The 18840-nt window shown below is 44.5% G+C and overlaps 2 protein-coding genes across 2 annotated transcripts in view; one reads left to right on the forward strand and one right to left on the reverse strand.

Moving 5' to 3' along the window:
- Nucleotides 1-18840, forward strand: part of LOC310702742 (uncharacterized protein) — a 601527-nt gene that overhangs the window by 451392 nt on the left and 131295 nt on the right. The window lies entirely within an intron of this gene.
- The window catches only part of TGFB2 (transforming growth factor beta 2), an 82580-nt gene that overhangs the window by 3250 nt on the left and 60490 nt on the right, over nucleotides 1-18840 (reverse strand). Inside the window, exons 3-6 of the mRNA XM_083494659.1 lie at nucleotides 5433-5565; nucleotides 5208-5318; nucleotides 3224-3398; nucleotides 414-567 (exon numbers count right to left, since the gene is read on the reverse strand). Coding sequence (XP_083350785.1) covers nucleotides 414-567; nucleotides 3224-3398; nucleotides 5208-5318; nucleotides 5433-5565 — 573 coding nt within the window. The remainder of the gene's footprint in view (nucleotides 1-413; nucleotides 568-3223; nucleotides 3399-5207; nucleotides 5319-5432; nucleotides 5566-18840) is intronic.

Here is an 18840-nt window from a genome sequence, read left to right on the forward strand (position 1 = left end):
AACCGGTGGCCCTCCAGATGTTCCCAGACTCTAATTCCCACAATCCCTGGCCACGTGATGGGAGATGGAGGATATTCTGCCAGAGAGTGTGCTGTGCAACTGGTCTTAAAAATACAAGGTGTTAAGGCAGACCTGTTTGAAATATGTTCAGTTGGTGTGCAGACTAGACATGTTGCACCAGTTATTTTTAAAAGACTTTGGCAGCGCCAAATTTTATTGTATTGGAAATGTATTGTGTCAATAATACACTAGTATAATGCACTAGCTGTCAGGGGGTTTTTGCAGGGGGACAAAGAAAAACTTATTTTTGTTATCAAAAAGCCTGCTTTTCTGCACCCACCCCCACCCAATATATTGTTAATATTCTATCAGGAAACAAATCTAACCCCCACCCCGCAAAGGAAGAGACTTACTCTACTATGCTGAGTATCTGAGCTCCATAAATAAGGACAAGCTCCTGCACAGAAATTTGCATGGTATCCTTTAGGTTCATGTATCCATTTCCATCCCAGATCTCTCTTGAAGTCAATATAAAATGGGCGCAGGCAGCAGTTGTCTTGCACGTTCCTGAAAATGCAATTGCAGACAAGCATATTATTACAGTCACAGCCACCAAAACTGGGCTGGGGAGCAAGAAGCTGAGCTCAATGCAACTCTAAACAGAGATTCTTTGTAAGCCCTATGCAGTGTTCCATCAAACTTGGGTGGATGCTTTCGTTGAGATTCCTGCATTGCAGGAGGTTAGATCACACGACCCTTGGGATCCCTTCCAACTTTACAATACTACGATTCTCAAAATGGATGCTTTTTTCTGAATTAGGGGTACACTTCATGTTTAGATCGAGAAACATTTACTTTCAAAATAGTAAGAAACATACAATGTAGCGCTCTCCAGATCTTGTTGGACCAAGCCTGTCCAGTGGTCAGGGATGATGGGAGATAGAGTCCAACAACATCTGAGGGTGCCATGTTTGCTATCCCTGCGGTAGCAGTAATAACCCCCTTGCATATTTTAAACACTTTTATTAGTATCTGTTAACAAATATTTTATATTGTCCAGTATAAGTCACTTCTAGGTCTTCTGTTGGGAAAGTGGTATATAAATTTTGTTAATGAAATAGATAAAAGCATGAGCAAAGGGAGCACGTTGGCCATCCCTGTAACTTCCAGTTGGCTACCTGTTCAGTAAATGTGAGAAAAGGCCCCCGCAGAACTCCTACATGAAACCAGAGGGCTGGGAGAGGACTCTGGACCAACCAGGATCCTCTCCTTGGTTGAATGAGTTCTATATGCGTATTTCGATATGCAAGTAGGGTCCTTTTCACATGGGCCATGGCTGATGGAAGTATCACTGGCCCCCACAGCTAGCCTGTGGTGACTCCACGGCCTTCTCATGCCCACTTTTAATACATGAGGCAGTTCATCTGAAACTTGCCCAATGGTGTTTCTGCATGAGTCATTCCTCTGGGTACATCTCCAACAACAGTTGATTCCAATCTATCTCGCTGCCAGGGATGTTGAGGCAATCTCATGGCAATTGAAACAGGAGCAGAAATGGCCAACGTCTGCTTATTTGTCTGGGCCAGTAATCAATCCAGCGATTAATTATTTGCATAATTAATTCCATAAAGTCCCACCACAGCAGGCAAAGAGATGACTTTACATCAGAAACTGAACTGCAGGAGAACAGAAACAGGGCTGCGTGCGATGAACATGGGTCGGAACGGAAATCAATGCCTTCTAAAATCCCTACTCTTTCCATCAGGGGTGAATGGATGATTCAAACAAACACAATACAGAAACGTGACAGCATTATTCGTCTCCAATGGAGGCTGATCGGTGGGGAGCAAGACTAGAACAGCAAATCATTCAGCGATACAGTGGGCAGCCTGCTCTGCGGAGGGAATTACAGGAGACTTTCATTTTTTTTATTCACTTAAGTTTTAGGGGCACACCAGGGGGTTCTCTCTTGGCATACTGCAGTGCCTTCCTGTGCACTATATTAAAAAAGAAAATCTCACAAACTCAGTGGGACTTTCTCCTAAGCATAGGATGTGGGCTAGATTAGCTTGTTTCCCATGACACCAGAACTCAGGGAACGATGGTTTATTTAACTTATGGTTAGTGACGACACATCAGGTTCAAACTGTTGTTCCAGTTCCTGGGCTATAAGAGATAGAAATGTATATGCAAGCCCAAAGCTCATCACAGGTTATTCCACATTGCCAGGAAATACTGTTTCCTGCTACAGTGGAACCTCAGTTTCCGAGTGTCTCAGAAGCTGAACAATTTGGAACCCGAACACTGAAAACCTGGAAGTAATTGTTTCCATTTTTGAACGTGCTTCGGAAGTCGTACAGCTTCCGCTACGTGTCTTTCGATTTTTTCAATGGATTTTACTGACCATCCATTGATCCTCAGTTTTCGAACGTTTCAGAAGTTGAACAATCTTCCGGAACGGATTACGTTCAATGACTGAGGTTCCACTGTACATCTAAACTTGGCCACAATGTGCATGGGTTTTTTGTTTTCTGCGGGGGGTGGGGTAGTGCGCAGTAAATGTGGTCCTTTCATTACAACTAAGGCCAGTAGGAGATAAAGGAATTTACTAGGAAGAAAATTCGAATTTTGTTACATTAAATCAGTTGTAAAGATACTATAAGAACTCAGATGTTCAACTACTGCTCTTTCTTCATACCTAGCAAGAGGCATTTTAAAAAAATAGAATCAGGGAATTATGGGGCTGTATTTATATTCTGCATTTATTTATATTTATTTGAATTATGGTGCTGGAGGAGACTCTTGAGAGTCCCATGGACTGCAAGAAGATCAAACCTCTCAATTCTTAAGGAAATCAGCCCTGAGTGCTCACTGGAAGGACAGATCCTGAAGCTGAGGCTCCAATACTTTGGCCACCTCATGAGAAGGGAAGACTCTCTGGAAAAGACCCTGATGTTGGGAAAGATGGAGGGCACAAGGAGAAGAGGACAACAGAGGACGAGATGGTTGGATAGTGTTCTCGAAGCTACCAGCATGAGTTTGACCAAACTGAGGGAGGCAGTTGAAGACAGAAGTGCCTGGCGTGCTCTGGTCCATGGGGTCACAAAGAGTCGGACATGACTAAACGACTAAACAACAACAACAAATTTATATTCTATGAATGTTAACCTATTTCTACGCATGCAGGCAGGCAGGCAGAGACAACGCCTCAATCCATAATTACCTAAAACAATAGGCAGCATCTAGAGCACGCTTCCTCCGCCGACTGGACTGTTGCGACTCAACTCTGTAGGAGGGCAATAACATTAGCAGAAGATGTGGGGTCTTCCCACTGTTTTTTTTCCTACTGGGCTTTAAAGATTTCTCACCACTGGGATATGTGTAGTAGTCATCAATACCTTTAAAAAATACATTTTGGTAATAAATATTGTGCTGCTCTTCTGGAACAAATTATATAAACCAACTTTTAACAAGAAACTCGAACCACAGAAAGAAAAAAATCAGAGGGCACTGGCATTGGGTGGGAGCATTTATTGCATGCTGATATGCATATGTAAATTTCATAGGAAGTTCTCATTATGTTGATTGCTGTGGCTCCTTTGAGACAACCTTCCAAACCTTTGTTCGGGAAGTTCTATAGCACTGCCTTCCTTCATCACACACCAACACTCATCTTTATTTTACTATAGTATGACATCTGGGTTGTAGAAACTACGGTTAATGCTGAGCCCCAAACCATGATTTAAAATGTGTTTGTAAACCATGCTTTGTAGGTCAGCACTAATCATGGTTCGGCATAGGATATCATGGAAAAATTATGGTTAGAATAACCCAGAAACGGAAGTTGGAACTGGTGTACAACAAAAGATGGAGGCTGTGTTTCTAATCTGACAAGCTGTGGTTTGGAGAAGTATCCAAACTGAACATGTATTCTGCCCTCAATCAGATAAAATAAAATGCAATTTCAGCACATAACAATGCCAGGAGATGAACTATATCATAAACTTCATCTGCATTCATGATTAGTCATTTAGTCAGTTGTAATACAATATATTAAAGTTTTTTTTCTTTCACAGTTATTTCAGTACAACATACATTTAGATATTTATTTAACTCAAATATTAACTCTATGCTTCTGATACACTCTACTAATCTAAGCTAAAAATGCTGTGCAGTCCAATCCTAAGCATGCTTACTTAGAATCAAGTCCCACTGATAGGTAAGTCCCACAATAGGACTTACACCCTAATATGTATGCTTAGGACTGCAGTCTAAGGCTGAAAACAAAAGTCTGACTCATTGATTTGTATGGGGTTAGATTGCACTAGAAGATAACAGGAAATAAATTTTGACAGAATACTGAAACCCACCCAGGTATCATCACTAAAGGAAAAACAACAACCCAATCTCTGTACACAAACACACACTCATCCTTCCAGATCCCATTACTGTATTTGAGTAAATTAAATTAAATTAAATTACCGTAAATTAAACTACAAGCAAAAGCAGCAAACTCGGGGGGTGAGGGCTTGATATAAGATGGACAATGGAATGGGGACCCTTCATCTTCTTTCTCAGGCAATTTAAATTATCACTGAATTTGATTCCTCATAATTTTGTTGTAATTTTCTGTTAAATCAATTTATGGATTCCTTTATTGTTGCAAGATGGATTTTTAATTCCAATGTATTCCGACCTAAAACACTCTTTTGGATTGCAGTTTTTTAAAAAAAATCTATCCACAAATGTTCCCTTTGTTCTCATTTACTAGTACTCAATAACCATGACCCACTTGCTCCCACTTGATTCAGTTGAGGAATCCACTTGGATTTGGGTGTGGAGCCAGTCAGGGATTTGCATCCCGCTTCTGGGGAATCCCAGTTATCATCCAAACAATATTTGGCTTCAATAAACTTTGGTGCCTGGCGTGCTCTGGTCCAAGGGGTCACGAAGAGTCGGACACGACTAAACGACTAAACAACAACAAACTTTGGTGTTACCATGAGCATTCCCTCTTAGCTGTACTGGAGAAATGTGGTGAGTGACCAAGATCACTCTTTCTACAAACACACAAGACACACACACACACACACACAGCACACAGAGCTCAATCTTTTCAATGAACTGCGTTTTTGGTTTTTCCATGTACTGTAAAAACTCCTCTTACTTATCACATAACAATTTTAATTTTTATGGTTTGTCATTACCTGCAAATCTTGCCTCTAGCTCTTCACTTTTATTTGGGATGATATAATTATTTGAAGGCACGAATGTGCAACATGGACAGTGTAAACTTATCTTAAATCCAAGATTCCTGTCTGCAAAACACAAGGGGAGGAAGGGGAAATTGCCTTTAGATCCAGTGCAGACCTGAAACTATTTAGATTTAGCACAGGCAGGCTTTAATGATCAAAGGCTTAGGATATGGTCACCTCGGTGGTGGAGCCACTCGTGTACGGCATCAGTTACGTCGAAAGATAGCCACTCGCCTTCAGCTCTGGTTTTAACTACCTTGCTATCAATGTAGCGCTGCATAGGTGATGTTAGATCTTTGGTTTTCAGAACCTGCAAACGAGAAAAGACAAGATGCATTCTGTTGGTTATGGGCTTTCAAGATTTCACTGAGAAGAAAAACTAGCTCAAAACTAGTTCAAAAGAAGATGGCAATGGTACAGAAAATAACTGCAGCACTCAACAGGTTACAAACAATCACATACAGCAGATATGAATATAAATATATAGAATGAAATTGGATTCCAACATTGAGCCTGCAAATTTTGATGTTGCAACCAGACCTGGTGGCATCCTGCTTTTCATCTGGGCTGCTGCGTATGTTCCTGTGTTGCAAATGAATATGGCAGGATGGTTAGGGTTTTAAAGATCAGAGTAGCTTTAACTCATGGCTCCAAGATTCTTTGCTCATCCCAGAGCTGTTTCCCTCCTGGCTCGATCTCTCTGCGCATTACAAAGAGGTAACAGAACTGAGATCCAGGCTTTCAAAGCCAGAAGTTACTACAAACCACAGCAAAGTGGGTTAGAATTTCATCATTGCCGGGACACTGGAGGAAAATAAAAGCACATTTCAAACCCAGACTACATCCTCTTTTACTTGTGTTGACCTGCTTTACGTATTTCTGATATAACCCAGAGTGTGTCAGCTTTTCAAAAAAGCATATAAAATTCTCCATAGGATAACGTGATTCAAAAAGTTCTTGGAAAATAAAAATGCTAGTCTTGCTTTCACTGATTTATTTACTAGCAGAATGTCCATCATTAAGACACGACCTGCTTAGCTTTAACAGTGTACCAGCATCTGTGCCCAGATACCATTTTCCACTGCCCAGAGCCAGATTTAGTGTCAGGTGCCCCAGGTGACTGCCAAGGTGCCAGGTTTGCAAAGCACAGGGCTTGGGAAATGCCTTTCATGGGCTAGATGCTCCCCTGTCCAGTGATCAGCTAAGGCAAATAGTACTAACAGTTTGAACCATGGTTCATTCATTTACATACCATCTTTTTGGTATGTATGAGAGCCAGTGTGGTGTAGTGGTTAAGAGCGGTAGACTCCTAATCTGGGAAACCGGGTTCGCGTCTCCGCTCCTCCACATGCAGCTGCTGGGTGACCTTGGGCTAGTCACACTTCTCTGAAGTCTCTCAGCCCCACTCACCTCACAGAGTGTTTGTTGTGGGGGAGGAAGGGAAAAGGAGATTGTTAGCCGCTTTGAGACTCCTTAAAGGGAGTGAAAGGTGGGATATCAAATCCAAACTCTTCTTCTTCTTCTTTCTCCAAGGAACTCAAGGCATACATGGTTCCCCACCTTCTCATTTAATCCCTACAACAAGCCTGTGAGGTAGGCCAGGTTGCGAGGAAGTGACTAGCCCAAGGTCACCAAGTGGCGATTTAGACCCTAGTCTCCCAAACCTAGACAGCATCCTAAAAAGCAGACATCACCTTGCCAACAAAGGTTCATATAGTTAAAGCTATGGTTTTCCCAGTAGTGATGTATGGAAGTGAGAGCTGGACCATAAAGAAGGCAGATCGCCGAAGAATGGATGCTTTTGAATTATGGTGCTGGAGAAGACTCTTGAGAGTCCCATGGACTGCAAGATCAAACCTCTCCATTCTGAAGGGAATCAGCCCTGAATGCTCACTGGAAGGACAGATCCTGAAGCTGAGGCTCCAATACTTTGGCCACCTCATGAGAAGAGAAGACTCCCTGGAAAAGACCCTGATGTTGGGAAAGATGGAGGGCACAAGGAGAAGGGGACAACAGAGGACAAGATGGTTGGACAGTGTTCTCAAATCTACCAGCATGAGTTTGACCAAGCTGTGGGAGGCAGTGGAAGACAGAAGTGCCTGGCGTGCTCTGGTCCAGGGGGTCACAAAGAGTCGGACATGACTAAACGACTAAACAACAACAACTCCCAAACCGTAGCTAGCCATTACAGCACACTGATGGGAAAGAGACAAAGTGAGTCGGGGTCTCTAACTTTCTTTTTTTAAAAAATTAACCACACTTTTGTGTGCTGTCCAAACCCTAATTTTAACCGTGGCTTGTTAAAACAAGCCAATTTCAAACCACAGTTTGTTGGATTCAGGCAAAATGAAATCTGAAAAGGAAACAAGACCTTCCCACCTCCACCTCTTGACTGCATTGGAAGAGGAGGTGGGGAACAGAACACACCAACCCAAGGCCCACAGCTGCTCGCTCTTGTCAAGATAAACCGTGGTTTGTTGTGACATCCCAACTTGCCCAGCGCTTTTGCTTGTAAAACTGGCAATCCTTACCTGCGCTGCCAGTGTCGCATTGACATGTTTTAACTTGCAGGGAAAAGTGCAACATCCATGCATGCAAATTTACTGTCTTATGTGGCAAGGGAAGTATAATGAGCTACAACTGCAATACCAAAATAAGATGCAGTGGTATCTCGGGTTACAGACGCTTCAGGTTACAGACTCCGCTAACCCAGAAATAGTACCTCGGGTTAAGAACTTTGCTTCAGGATGAGAACAGAAATCACGCAGCAGCGGCACGGCGGCAGCAGGAGGCCCCATTAGCTAAAGTGGTACCTCAGGTTAAGAACAGTTTCAGCTTAAGAACGGACCTCCAGAACGAATTAAGTTCTTAACCCAAGGTACCACTGTACTTTAAAGCTGAATAAAGGAAGGGCGACAAACTGGTGCTGCACCAAGTACCTATGTGGGCAAAGCTGGGTTAGATCAGTTCCATCTAGATCTCAGTAATACATGCCAAGTTGCCTCCTTCATCTACAATCAAAAGGTGGATACGTGAGACTTCATTGTGAACCAATAGAAGACTAGCAGGCCATACAGCACAGCAGCCATTCCACAAGGCCTAATGGGATGGCCTGTAGGCATCTGAGTCTCCCCACATAGTGTCCCCACCTTAGTGCCCCATCCCCCTACCCACAACTGCCATTATAGGTACCACCACCCCTCCCTCTGTCTCACACCCAAAGTACAAAATGATGACCTCATGCAAACCTCCGAAACCTATTCTGTAGAAGAAGAAGAAGAAGAAGAGGAGGAGGAGGAGTTTGGACTTGATATCCCGCCTTTCACTCCCCTTAAGGAATCTCAAAGCGGCTAACAATCTCCTTTCCCTTCCTCCCCCACAAAAATCACTCTGTGAGGTGAGTAAGGCTGAGAGACTTCAGAGAAGTGTGACTAGCCCAAGGTGATGCTTACTTGGTTATATAACCAACTACAGTGGTACCTCGGGTTACATACGCTTCAGGTTACATACGCTTCAGGTTACAGACTCCGCTAACCCAGAAATAGTGCTTCAGGTTAAGAACTGTGCTTCAGGGTGAGAACAGAAATCGCGCAGCGGCGGCGTGGCGGCAGCAGGAGGCCCCATTAGCTAAAGTGGTACCTCAGGTTAAGAACAGTTTCAGCTTAAGAACGGACCTCCAGAACGAATTAACCCAAGGTACCACTGTACTTTAAAGCTGAATAAAGGAAGGGCGACAAACTGGTGCTGCACCAAGTACCTATGTGGGCAAAGCTGGGTTAGATCAGTTCCATCTAGATCTCAGTAATACATGCCAAGTTGCCTCCTTCATCTACAATCAAAAGGTGGATGCGTGAGACTTCATTGTGAACCAATAGAAGACTAGCAGGCCAGACAGCACAGCAGCCATTCCACAAGGTACCTGCCTAATGGGATGGCCTGTAGGCATCTGAGTCTCCCCACATAGCGTCCCCACCTTAGTGCCCCATCCCCCTACCCACAAGCGCCATTATGGGTACCACCACCCCTCCCTCTGTCTCACACCCAAAGTACAAAATGATGACCTCATGCAAACCTCCGAAACCTATTCTGTAGAAGAAGAAGAAGAAGAGGAGGAGGAGGAGGAGGAGGAGTTTGGACTTGATATCCCGCCTTTCACTCCCCTTAAGGAATCTCAAAGCGGCTAACAATCTCCTTTCCCTTCCTCCCCCACAAAAATCACTCTGTGAGGTGAGTAAGGCTGAGAGACTTCAGAGAAGTGTGACTAGCCCAAGGTGATGCTTACTTGGTTATATAACCAACTACAGTGGTACCTCGGGTTACATACGCTTCAGGTTACATACGCTTCAGGTTACAGACTCCGCTAACCCAGAAATAGTGCTTCAGGTTAAGAACTGTGCTTCAGGATAAGAACAGAAATCGTGCTCCGGCGGCGCGGCAGCAGCAGGAGGCCCCATTAGCTAAAATGGCGCTTCAGGTTAAGAACAGTTTCAGGTTAAGAACGGACCTCTGGAACGAATTAAGTACTTAACCCGAGGTACCACTGTATTTGTGAGCAGTGTATGATGAGAATACAGAGATCGACTGTACATTCTTTAAGGTCACCAACGTGAGCAAAAATGCGCTTCTGAACCCAGCGCCATCGATAAACAGACATGCATGCAACTTTAAACTACAAGTTGACTTCTAAGTTACATCGGCCACACCATAAACACATAAACAGATTTTATACGCACAGGGGTGGGGAAAACGTGTTCAAAACAAAATTGGTAAGTTTAACTTGCTAGTATCTTCACCTACCATCTTAATTGCTAAAGGCTGGTCCATGCCACACCTGCGTTGCGGTGGTTGGAGCACTGGACTATGATGGGAGCAGATCCCAGTTCAGCTGCCCACTCAGCCCTGAAGCCCATTGGATGACCTTGGGCCAGTCTCTATCTCTCAGCCTAACCTGCCTCAGAAGGTTAGAATCATGGAAGTGTTGAGTTGGAAGGGACCATCTAGTGCAACCCCCATGCAATGCAGGAATCCTTTGTCCAACGTGGGACATGAACCATGACCCTGAGATCAAGAGTCTCATGCTCTACCACCCAAACTATCCCAGCTGTTGTGAAGATAAAGCGGGGGTGGGAGAGAACCATTTATGTTTCATGGAAGGAAGGGGGGGAACTTGAGTTTTCAGCTCTGGTGTCAACTAATCCTGTGTGTTTGCTTCTCTCTTCTGGGAAAGTGACTCAGGTTGTCCATCGCTTACTGCAAAGCCGCTCCAGCACATTTTGCACAGACGTCATCCAACAGGGGTTCAAGCAGGCCTTTTTAGGCAACCAGGCCTACCTGCCAAACCCTCCACGTCCTGCTCTTCTGTCGGCCAGCCTTGCATAATGGTGTGCGATTGCAAAGGGGAATGGCATTGCAGCCACGGAAGCCAACAGGGGTCTTTCCCTTGGCTTCAACGAGGTTTGGATCTGGCAATAATTGAGAGCAGAATGTGGTCCTTATAAACTATTGTACGAGGTGCAGAGTTCTTGCCAAAATACAAAAGGTACATATGACTTGCCAAATGTTTTAAAGCCTATAGTTCTGTGATCCGCTTCCTGAGAAATTGCCAAGCACGTTCATCATGCAAGTTTGCAAATAAAGAGTACATGCTGCAGACACAGACCAAACCCAATTACGGCTTGGGTGGGTGTAGCAGCCACATTAGTTCACACAGTCACAACAGGGTTGCTTCCATCCTCTGCACCCATGTTGAACAATAGTAAAAATCAGACATGTTATTAAAAATTGAATGTTACTAGCCCTCATGACTGTGAGAAATGGTTTTCAATGTGTGCAGGGATCTGTTGACAAACTACAATGGGCTGGTGGGTTTCCTGTCCCCATCCACAGCTCGTTTCTTTCTTTGGGTGCCCCATCTTTTCACTGCCAGCTCTTAATGCTGGCTGTTATGAACAATACACCTCCTATCTGCAAGGGTAACACCGCGTATACAGAACTGCTCTGTGTCAGTCTTTTTCCTGGAGCGGACAGTCTGATCAAAGAGCCACATTTGCCAACAACATCCCATTTTCATTGCCGGCTACAACACTACACTGTCTAATTTTAGCCTACGTTGGAAATGATTACTCTCAATATTGCCAAAGAGTGTGTTTAAGGAGCAGGTATATGGAAAGTGTGGAGAGCAATAAAGAATGAGGACGGTTTGCAACTGCAAGGCATACATATGACAACTACCTGTGTAGCAGAAAATGTAGGAAGTGGTACTTCAACAACCATAGCACAACAGTAACACAATCATATGGGCTGCTCATACATTACCAGGCCAAGTTCAAGGTCAAATCTTGGGTCCAGGACATCATAAGGCCTGTTTGGTGCCTTATATCCCTGCCTGATCACTGAGATATTCAGGGGAGTCACTGTTAGTAGTCTCTCATGGGTCAGGCGCACAGCTCGCATCCACCAGAAACTGCGTATTCAGATTTGTGGGCCTAATTCTCTGGATTTCTCTCCCGGCTGAGATCACACAGGTCTGTAGGTCAGTGCTTTCCAAACTTTTCAAGCTGGTGACACTTTTTGGACAGGCATCATTTGGCAACACAGTAATTCAGTTTTGCAACATTTCATGACACAGTAATTCAGTTTTATGAGCAAACCGGAAGTGAAACGAACCCTTTCCAGCCCCAGGAGGAGTGCGGGGAGCGTTTGTGCGGCATACCTACACACTGCAGCTGACATACTAACGTGTTGCACAACACACAGTTTGAAAAGCTCTACCGTAGGTGCTAGTTCCTGGGGGCTGAGGCACTTTGGGCCCCACATTGTTCAGAGGGCTTTTGGTTCCACCTCCTGCCTCCATGCGTGATATCAGGACCCCCTCAGTCATCCTGAGAAGCTGGTGCCTCTGGACAGGTCCCCTTCCTTTTGAACACCAGGTGTCTGATGAAGACTTTTAAAGATTTCAACAGCCATTTGAAGTAAGCTTTTCTGGTTTAACAGTACATTTTAACATATTTTATCATTTGCATCTTTTTTGTATCTTCATTGTACACCGTTTAGAAACAGTAGAGCCTCGACTTACCACCGCCCCTACTCAAGAACAATTCGACTTGTGACCGCAGCAAACCTGGAAGTAAATACCGGGTTTGCCGCGATTCGCACACGTGCAGAAGCAGCTTCTGCCATCTGCACATGCTCAGAAGCGGCTGCCACACGGGCAGAACGGCGCTTCTACCAGCGACCCGGATCGACTCACAAACGGACCTCCGGAATGGATTCTGTACATGAGTAGAGGTTCCACTGTACTGTATAAATTTGCTGAAACTGATCAAATAAATACCACATGACATCAGTGTTCTTCCATGTGGACTAGGTTATTTCTCACTAACCTCCATAATCTGGTACCACCAACAAGTGGAGATCCATGCAAAACATTTTCCTTAATCATGTCGCAGGATAATCTCATGGTAATGGAATGAGTTATCGATTGTGGGAATACATTGCAAAGAAGTCACTAACCATCTGGCTTTGGCGTAGACAATATTATGCCCTCCAGATGTTGTTGCTGGACCCCAACTCCCATCATCCTTTGCCTGCATGGCCCATGGTCAGGGATGATGGGAGATGTAGTTCAGTAGCATCTGGAGGCCACCACATTGGCTGGCTGCTACCTCTGATCTAGCTAGCGGAGCAAAATAACGTCTACAAAGCTGGGAAGGCGTCCCAACAACTCGCCCTTGTTTCTGTCTTCTTCACTTTACAGTTCAGCACAAAGCGGTCTCAGTACCGTCAAGCAAAAAACAGACAAACAAAGTTTCTCCCCAGGAAAATGCCGAAATGCTCGGTGCAATTTCCTGAAGTTGAGGGAGATGTCGAGATTGTCAGGAACGAAGATGTCATGCAAAGCAAAACAAATAAACCTCGGCAAAAAAAAGGCACGAGCATTTAGCTGTAGCTCGCCTGAGGCGTGGTAGGTTTTATTAAAACATCAAGCCATAGAAGGCAAAGCCACTAAACCAGAGCAAGCCCTCTTTTTTGTTTTGTTTGACACACCTCTTCCAATATTTGGAGGTCAGCATTCAGTGCCATCGCATCCCAACATGAGAATTAATAAATAAACCAGGGTGATAATTTGATGCTAGATTTTATGCCCAATATAAAGCCTGGTGTGGAATGGCTCTTGCACAATCCTGTCTTGGCTCTCCTCTAAGTCACATACATTTGCTGCAGGAAGACTGAATGAAGCCAAGAGACAGAGCTTAGTCATCAGCATTTTGGTGACAAACAAGTGAGGCTACACAAGAGGAATCCTGCGGACAGCTGCAAAGTCTCACAGCTGCATTAACACCAATATCTTAAGGAGCAATGGTAGCAAACACTTAAGATGATCAATGGGTGCAACCAGCAATCTGGATTTCTAGAAAGATGTCAATAAACAAGGCCCCCGTATAGCCTGTCTAATTTCAGCTGGTAACTTACTCCAGAGGGCTTACTGTTCAGCAGCCTGCGTCTTCTCTGCCTCTTGGCTGCCCTCCTCTCCAGCCTGCACTTTTGCCTCTGATTCTGGATTGCCCTCTGCCACAGCCTCTTCCTGCTCACTAAACCCTGTTACTTCTTCAGATTCTGACCACTCATCGTCGACCCATCACCGATCCCCTGGCTCTGAGCCTTCTTCTTTGTGGGTTCCCCAGCTGGTGCCCCCCACCAGTGAGTGGCACTGTTGTCTAAACCACTGAGCCTCTTGGGCTTGCTGATCGGAAGGTTGTCGGTTTGAATCCCCACCACGGGGTGAGCTCCCATTGCTCTGTCCCAGCTCCTACCAACCTAGCAGTTGAAAGCACACCAGTGCAAGTAGATAAACAAGTATCACTGCAGCAGGAAGGTAATTGGAGTTTCTGTGCGCTCTGGTTTCCGTCATGGCGTCCTGCTGTGGTTTAGTCATGCTGGCCACATGACCAGGAAAGCTGTCTGTGGACAAACGCTGGCTCCCTCAGCCTGAAAGTCAAGATGAGTGCCGCAACCCCATAGTCGCCTTTGACTGGACCTAACTGTCCAGGGGTCTTTTACCTTTACCTTTTACCTCTCACTACTGAATCCAGCCAGTCCATTCCCTGCTAGTGCAGGGGAGAATCCAAAAAAAGATGGCCCCCACCCACTTCCAGCATGAAGTGGTACAGTCCATTCTACAACACCCACCCACCAAACTATTATCCACCTTATTCTGCTCTTTGTGGAGCCCATCATGCAACCATGCTCCTCCTGTGCGATCTCTTCCCATCTTTATTTCAACAGGATCTGAAGGAATCGTACTGGTGATCCGAAACCCACACCAGTGTAACTGAGAGCAGAAAAATGCCTTAAACCTTCTGCCTCCTCAAGTCCTTCCTTGTAATATAATGTCCCCCCTGGGGTCCGAGCTGCCGCTGGAAGCCCAGTGCAGCTCAATGTGGTCCCCCCCCCCTCTCCTCCTCCTTCCCTGTATCATTGCATTCCTCCCTTCCAGCAGCCTATCAGGTACCTAAGCAGGCTAAAGCCTCAGATAACAGTAGTAATAGAACCCAGAATTTCAGCTCCATTCCTCATGATGCTTTATGATGTGTTACCAAAACATGGCACTGTTTCCATAGGAAGTCATTTGAACACGTTATTGTTTTATAGTCTGTAGCTAATAAACTGCCATAAAAACAATCTCGCTGCAACCACTCCAAACAACGGACAGGATTTGTGCCCCGCTCTGCTTCCTCCCTCCACTGCCCCCCCCCACCGCTTGTCCTACTCTGCCAGGGGTGCCTTTTCAGGATGCCTATTCATAAAAAGAAAAAGAAAAATGGGAGCAGCGGTTTATTTCTAAATACAGAAGCACCTTAATAAAATAAAGATGTGGTGAAGGCTACCAAAGGGGCCGCCAAGTCGACGGGTTCAAAGACATTCCCACAACATTCAAATTTTTATCTGATCAAATTCCAATAAATCCCGCATTTGGCATCAATCTTTCAAAACATAGCAAGAGACACTGGTGGATGCTTGAGCTTGTTTGTTTAATCATTTTATTTCCCTTCCCCCTGTTAAAGGACTTTTATCCGCCTTATATTACCTAAAGTCTTGGTCTTTTGCTAGAACTTATGTTGAGGACAGTGTCTTATGTTGTTGTTTAGTCGTTTAGTCGTGTCCGACTCTTCGTGACCCCATGGACCAGAGCACGCCAGGCACTCCTGTCTTCCACTGCCTCCCACAGTTTGGTCAAACACTTGTTGGTAGCTTCGAGAACACTGTCCAACCACCTCGTCCTCTGTCGTCCCTTTCTCCTTGTGCCCTCAATCTTTCCCAACATCAGGGTCTTTTCCAGAGAGTCTTCTCTTCTCACGAGGTGGCCAAAGTATTGGAGCCTCAGCTTCAGAATCTGTCCTTCCAGTGAGAACTTAGGGCTGATTTCCTTCAGAATGGAGAGGTTTGAGCTTTCTAGCAGTCCATGGGGACTCTCAAGAGCCTCCTCCAGCACCATAATTCAAAAGCACCAATTCTTCAGCGATCAGCCTTCTTTATGGTCCAGCTCTCACTTCCATACAACACTACTGGGAAAACCATAGCTTTAACTATATGGTAAGCTCTCATTAATGGGAAGAGACAAAGCCAGAAAGGCTCTTTAATATGTTTCGGTTTTCATAGGACCCTTTACTATTATGAGGGACAGGGGAATTCTGTCTGGATGGAGGGTAGGACTCGAACCAATGGCTTCACGTTACAAGAAAGAACTAAACATCCAGAATAACTTTCCGTCAGTAAGAGCTATTCGACAGTGGAATGGATCTCTTCGGGTGGTTGTGGACTCTCCTTCAGTGGAGGTTTTTAAGCAGAGCTTGCGTGGCCACCTATCTGTCTTGGATGCTTCAGCTGATTCCTGCATCACTGAGGCTGGACTAGATGACCCTTGGGTCCCTTCTATGATTCCTTAACAACAATGCTATGTAGCTCTGAGGCTAGAATGACATATTGGGACTGAAATATGGCTGCCAACAAAACAGTCTCCTGCTAAATCTGCTTCATTGGCTGATGACTGTGAAACACATTGGCGATGATGTCAGAGCAGTGCATGATGATGTCATGGCAGGCATATTTCTTGAGACACGTTCTCCTATATCATCCATCCCGGGCCCTTGTCTCACTGTTAAGCTTGTCCCACTGGGTTGTGACATGTGCAACAGCTTCCTCTGTTGTGGGTCCCTACCTATGGAACACCCTACTGCCAAAAGAGCAGACTACAGACCCTGATGGATTGCCGCCATCAAGGGAAAACATTCCTATTCTACCAGGCATAAACCAGCGAGGCTGCTTTTTGTTTTCAGAAATTTTAGGATGCTCTGGGGTGTTTCTTTTTATTAGTTTTAAGGGGTGTGCATAATAAAATTGCAAATAATACACAGCTAAAATCCACAAAAACTATTAGAAAACCAAATATGCATAAAATCATCATCATTAAAACAATTAACATTAAAACAAAAATAAAATTGGTAAAACGTTAAGAATGAATACAGGTAACTAATTCATATGTCTGGGTAGGCTTAAAAAAGGTTTCAGGTGCTGACACAGTCTAAAGACTGATTCCTTGAAAATGTGGAATGAACATTATTTGGCACTTGTAAAAGGGCAAGTTCTGCAGGCTGAAATTGGTTGAGAAGGCACGTCTTTATATACCAATAGTAAAACACTCAACTTGGCCCTGTAACAAAACAGCAGCCTGTGCAGATCTTTGAACAAAGGTGTAATATGCTGACAGAATCTTATTCCTGTCAGCAATTGGGCTGCAGCATTCATCATTAACTGCAATTTTAATGATAGTTTTAACTGGGGTGTGTGTGTGTGTGTGTGTGTGTGTGTGTGTGTGTGTGTGTGTAATGATGTTTATTTTATGATATTCTGGAAACTGCCCTGAGATCATTATAAAAGTGATGAAGGGTGGTCTACAACTCTAGATAAGGAATAAATAATATAAATTACTAAACATTACTGGAGGGAAAAGGAGGCATAGCCACTGTTTTTGGTGATTGTCATAACATCTCGTTGCAGCCTGATGATGTATGTACAGTAGTCAATGGGACTGTACACAAACGGTCCCTATTTGGAAGGACTAGTAATCACACATCCGCATTCTAGGATTACTTTCCATCCATGGAATTGCCGCTTCTCCAGCCTCAAATAAATGTGGAAATGGTAAAATAAATCATCCAAGCACATTTATCACAGGCCGAGATGGCAACTGCAAGTGGCTTTTTGCAGACAGTAAACCAGTATTAGAGTCCATGAATAAACCATGAGATGATCTCTTTCTTGATCACTTCCATATTCAGTTCAGGCTATGATCGTATTGACTGAAACGTTTGCTAATTGTTAACACTTGTCATTACTGCGAGTCACTCAACACTTTGTTGGAAAAGTGGAATGCAAATTTTAAATCAAGTTTTATTATATCAAACTAAAAAGTCATTGACTCTTTCACACACACCAGGGGCTGTGCCCCTGCTTTCTTTGCTTGCCAACCCTGCCAATCCGGAGAAACCCCCTAACTCCCCAAAGCCACCCCCCAGCTTACCAAAGTCTCCCCCTGTCCTCACCCCTCCCCAAAGCCAAGATAACCCAATATGTTTTCGTGTCTGAAACAAAAAAATATAAATGGTATCTCATATGGTGGTGAATTATAACAACACAGAATATAATCAACAATCTGTAGTCTGAAGCCTGGCAACCATGTGGTAAAGGAAACAGAAAACACAAGCAGAAAACAGGGTTCGAAACAAAGGGCTTAAATTATATGAATTGGCTCAGGGGTGGTGGTGTTAATATTATCTGGCTGAAGATGTAAGAACGTAAGGCAGGCTCCTAATTTCAATTAATCATTTCACAGACGTCATTTGAGGGAAATGGCTAAACACAAAACGCATGAAAAACCACAGTGAAGTTAAGCTGAAAATGCCATGTCCCTGTTGCTGGTTTTGGGGGGGACTAAAAAAAAAGGTAAAGGACCCCTGACAGTTAAGTCCAGTCGCAAACGACTCTGGGGTTGCAGCGCTCATCTCACTTTACAGGCTGAAGGAGCCAGCGTTTGTCTGCAGACAGTTTTTCCAGGTCATGTGGCCAGCATGACTAAGCCACTTCTGGAACACCGAAACCAGAGCAGCGCATGGAAACGCCTTTTACCTTCCCGCCGGAGCGGTTCCTATTTATCTACTTGCAGTTTTGGGTGTGCTTTTGAATTGCTAGGTTGGCAGGAGCAGGGACCGAGCAACGGGAGCTCACCCCGTCGCGGGGATTTGAACTGCCGACCTTCTGATCAGCAAGCCCAAGAGGCTCAGTGGTTTAGACCACAGCACCATCCGCGTCTCAAATCTCAGCACTCTGATTTAATTGAATTGCATATGAAGCTGCAAGTTCACTGTATATGAAGTGCCACAGACATCGCTAAGAGAGGAGGGGTAACTCCATCAAACTCCCATGAGGGAGGACTCTAAATACTGTCACAGTAGCTGTCTGAGGCAAGAAATGTATGGCAGGAACTGCCCTCCTGGCCTGGACACTGTCACCGACTCTGCCCCTGGAT

This window comes from Podarcis liolepis (genome assembly GCF_965112155.1).
Source record: "Podarcis liolepis genome assembly, chromosome: 3".
Lineage (NCBI taxonomy): Eukaryota > Metazoa > Chordata > Lepidosauria > Squamata > Lacertidae > Podarcis > Podarcis liolepis.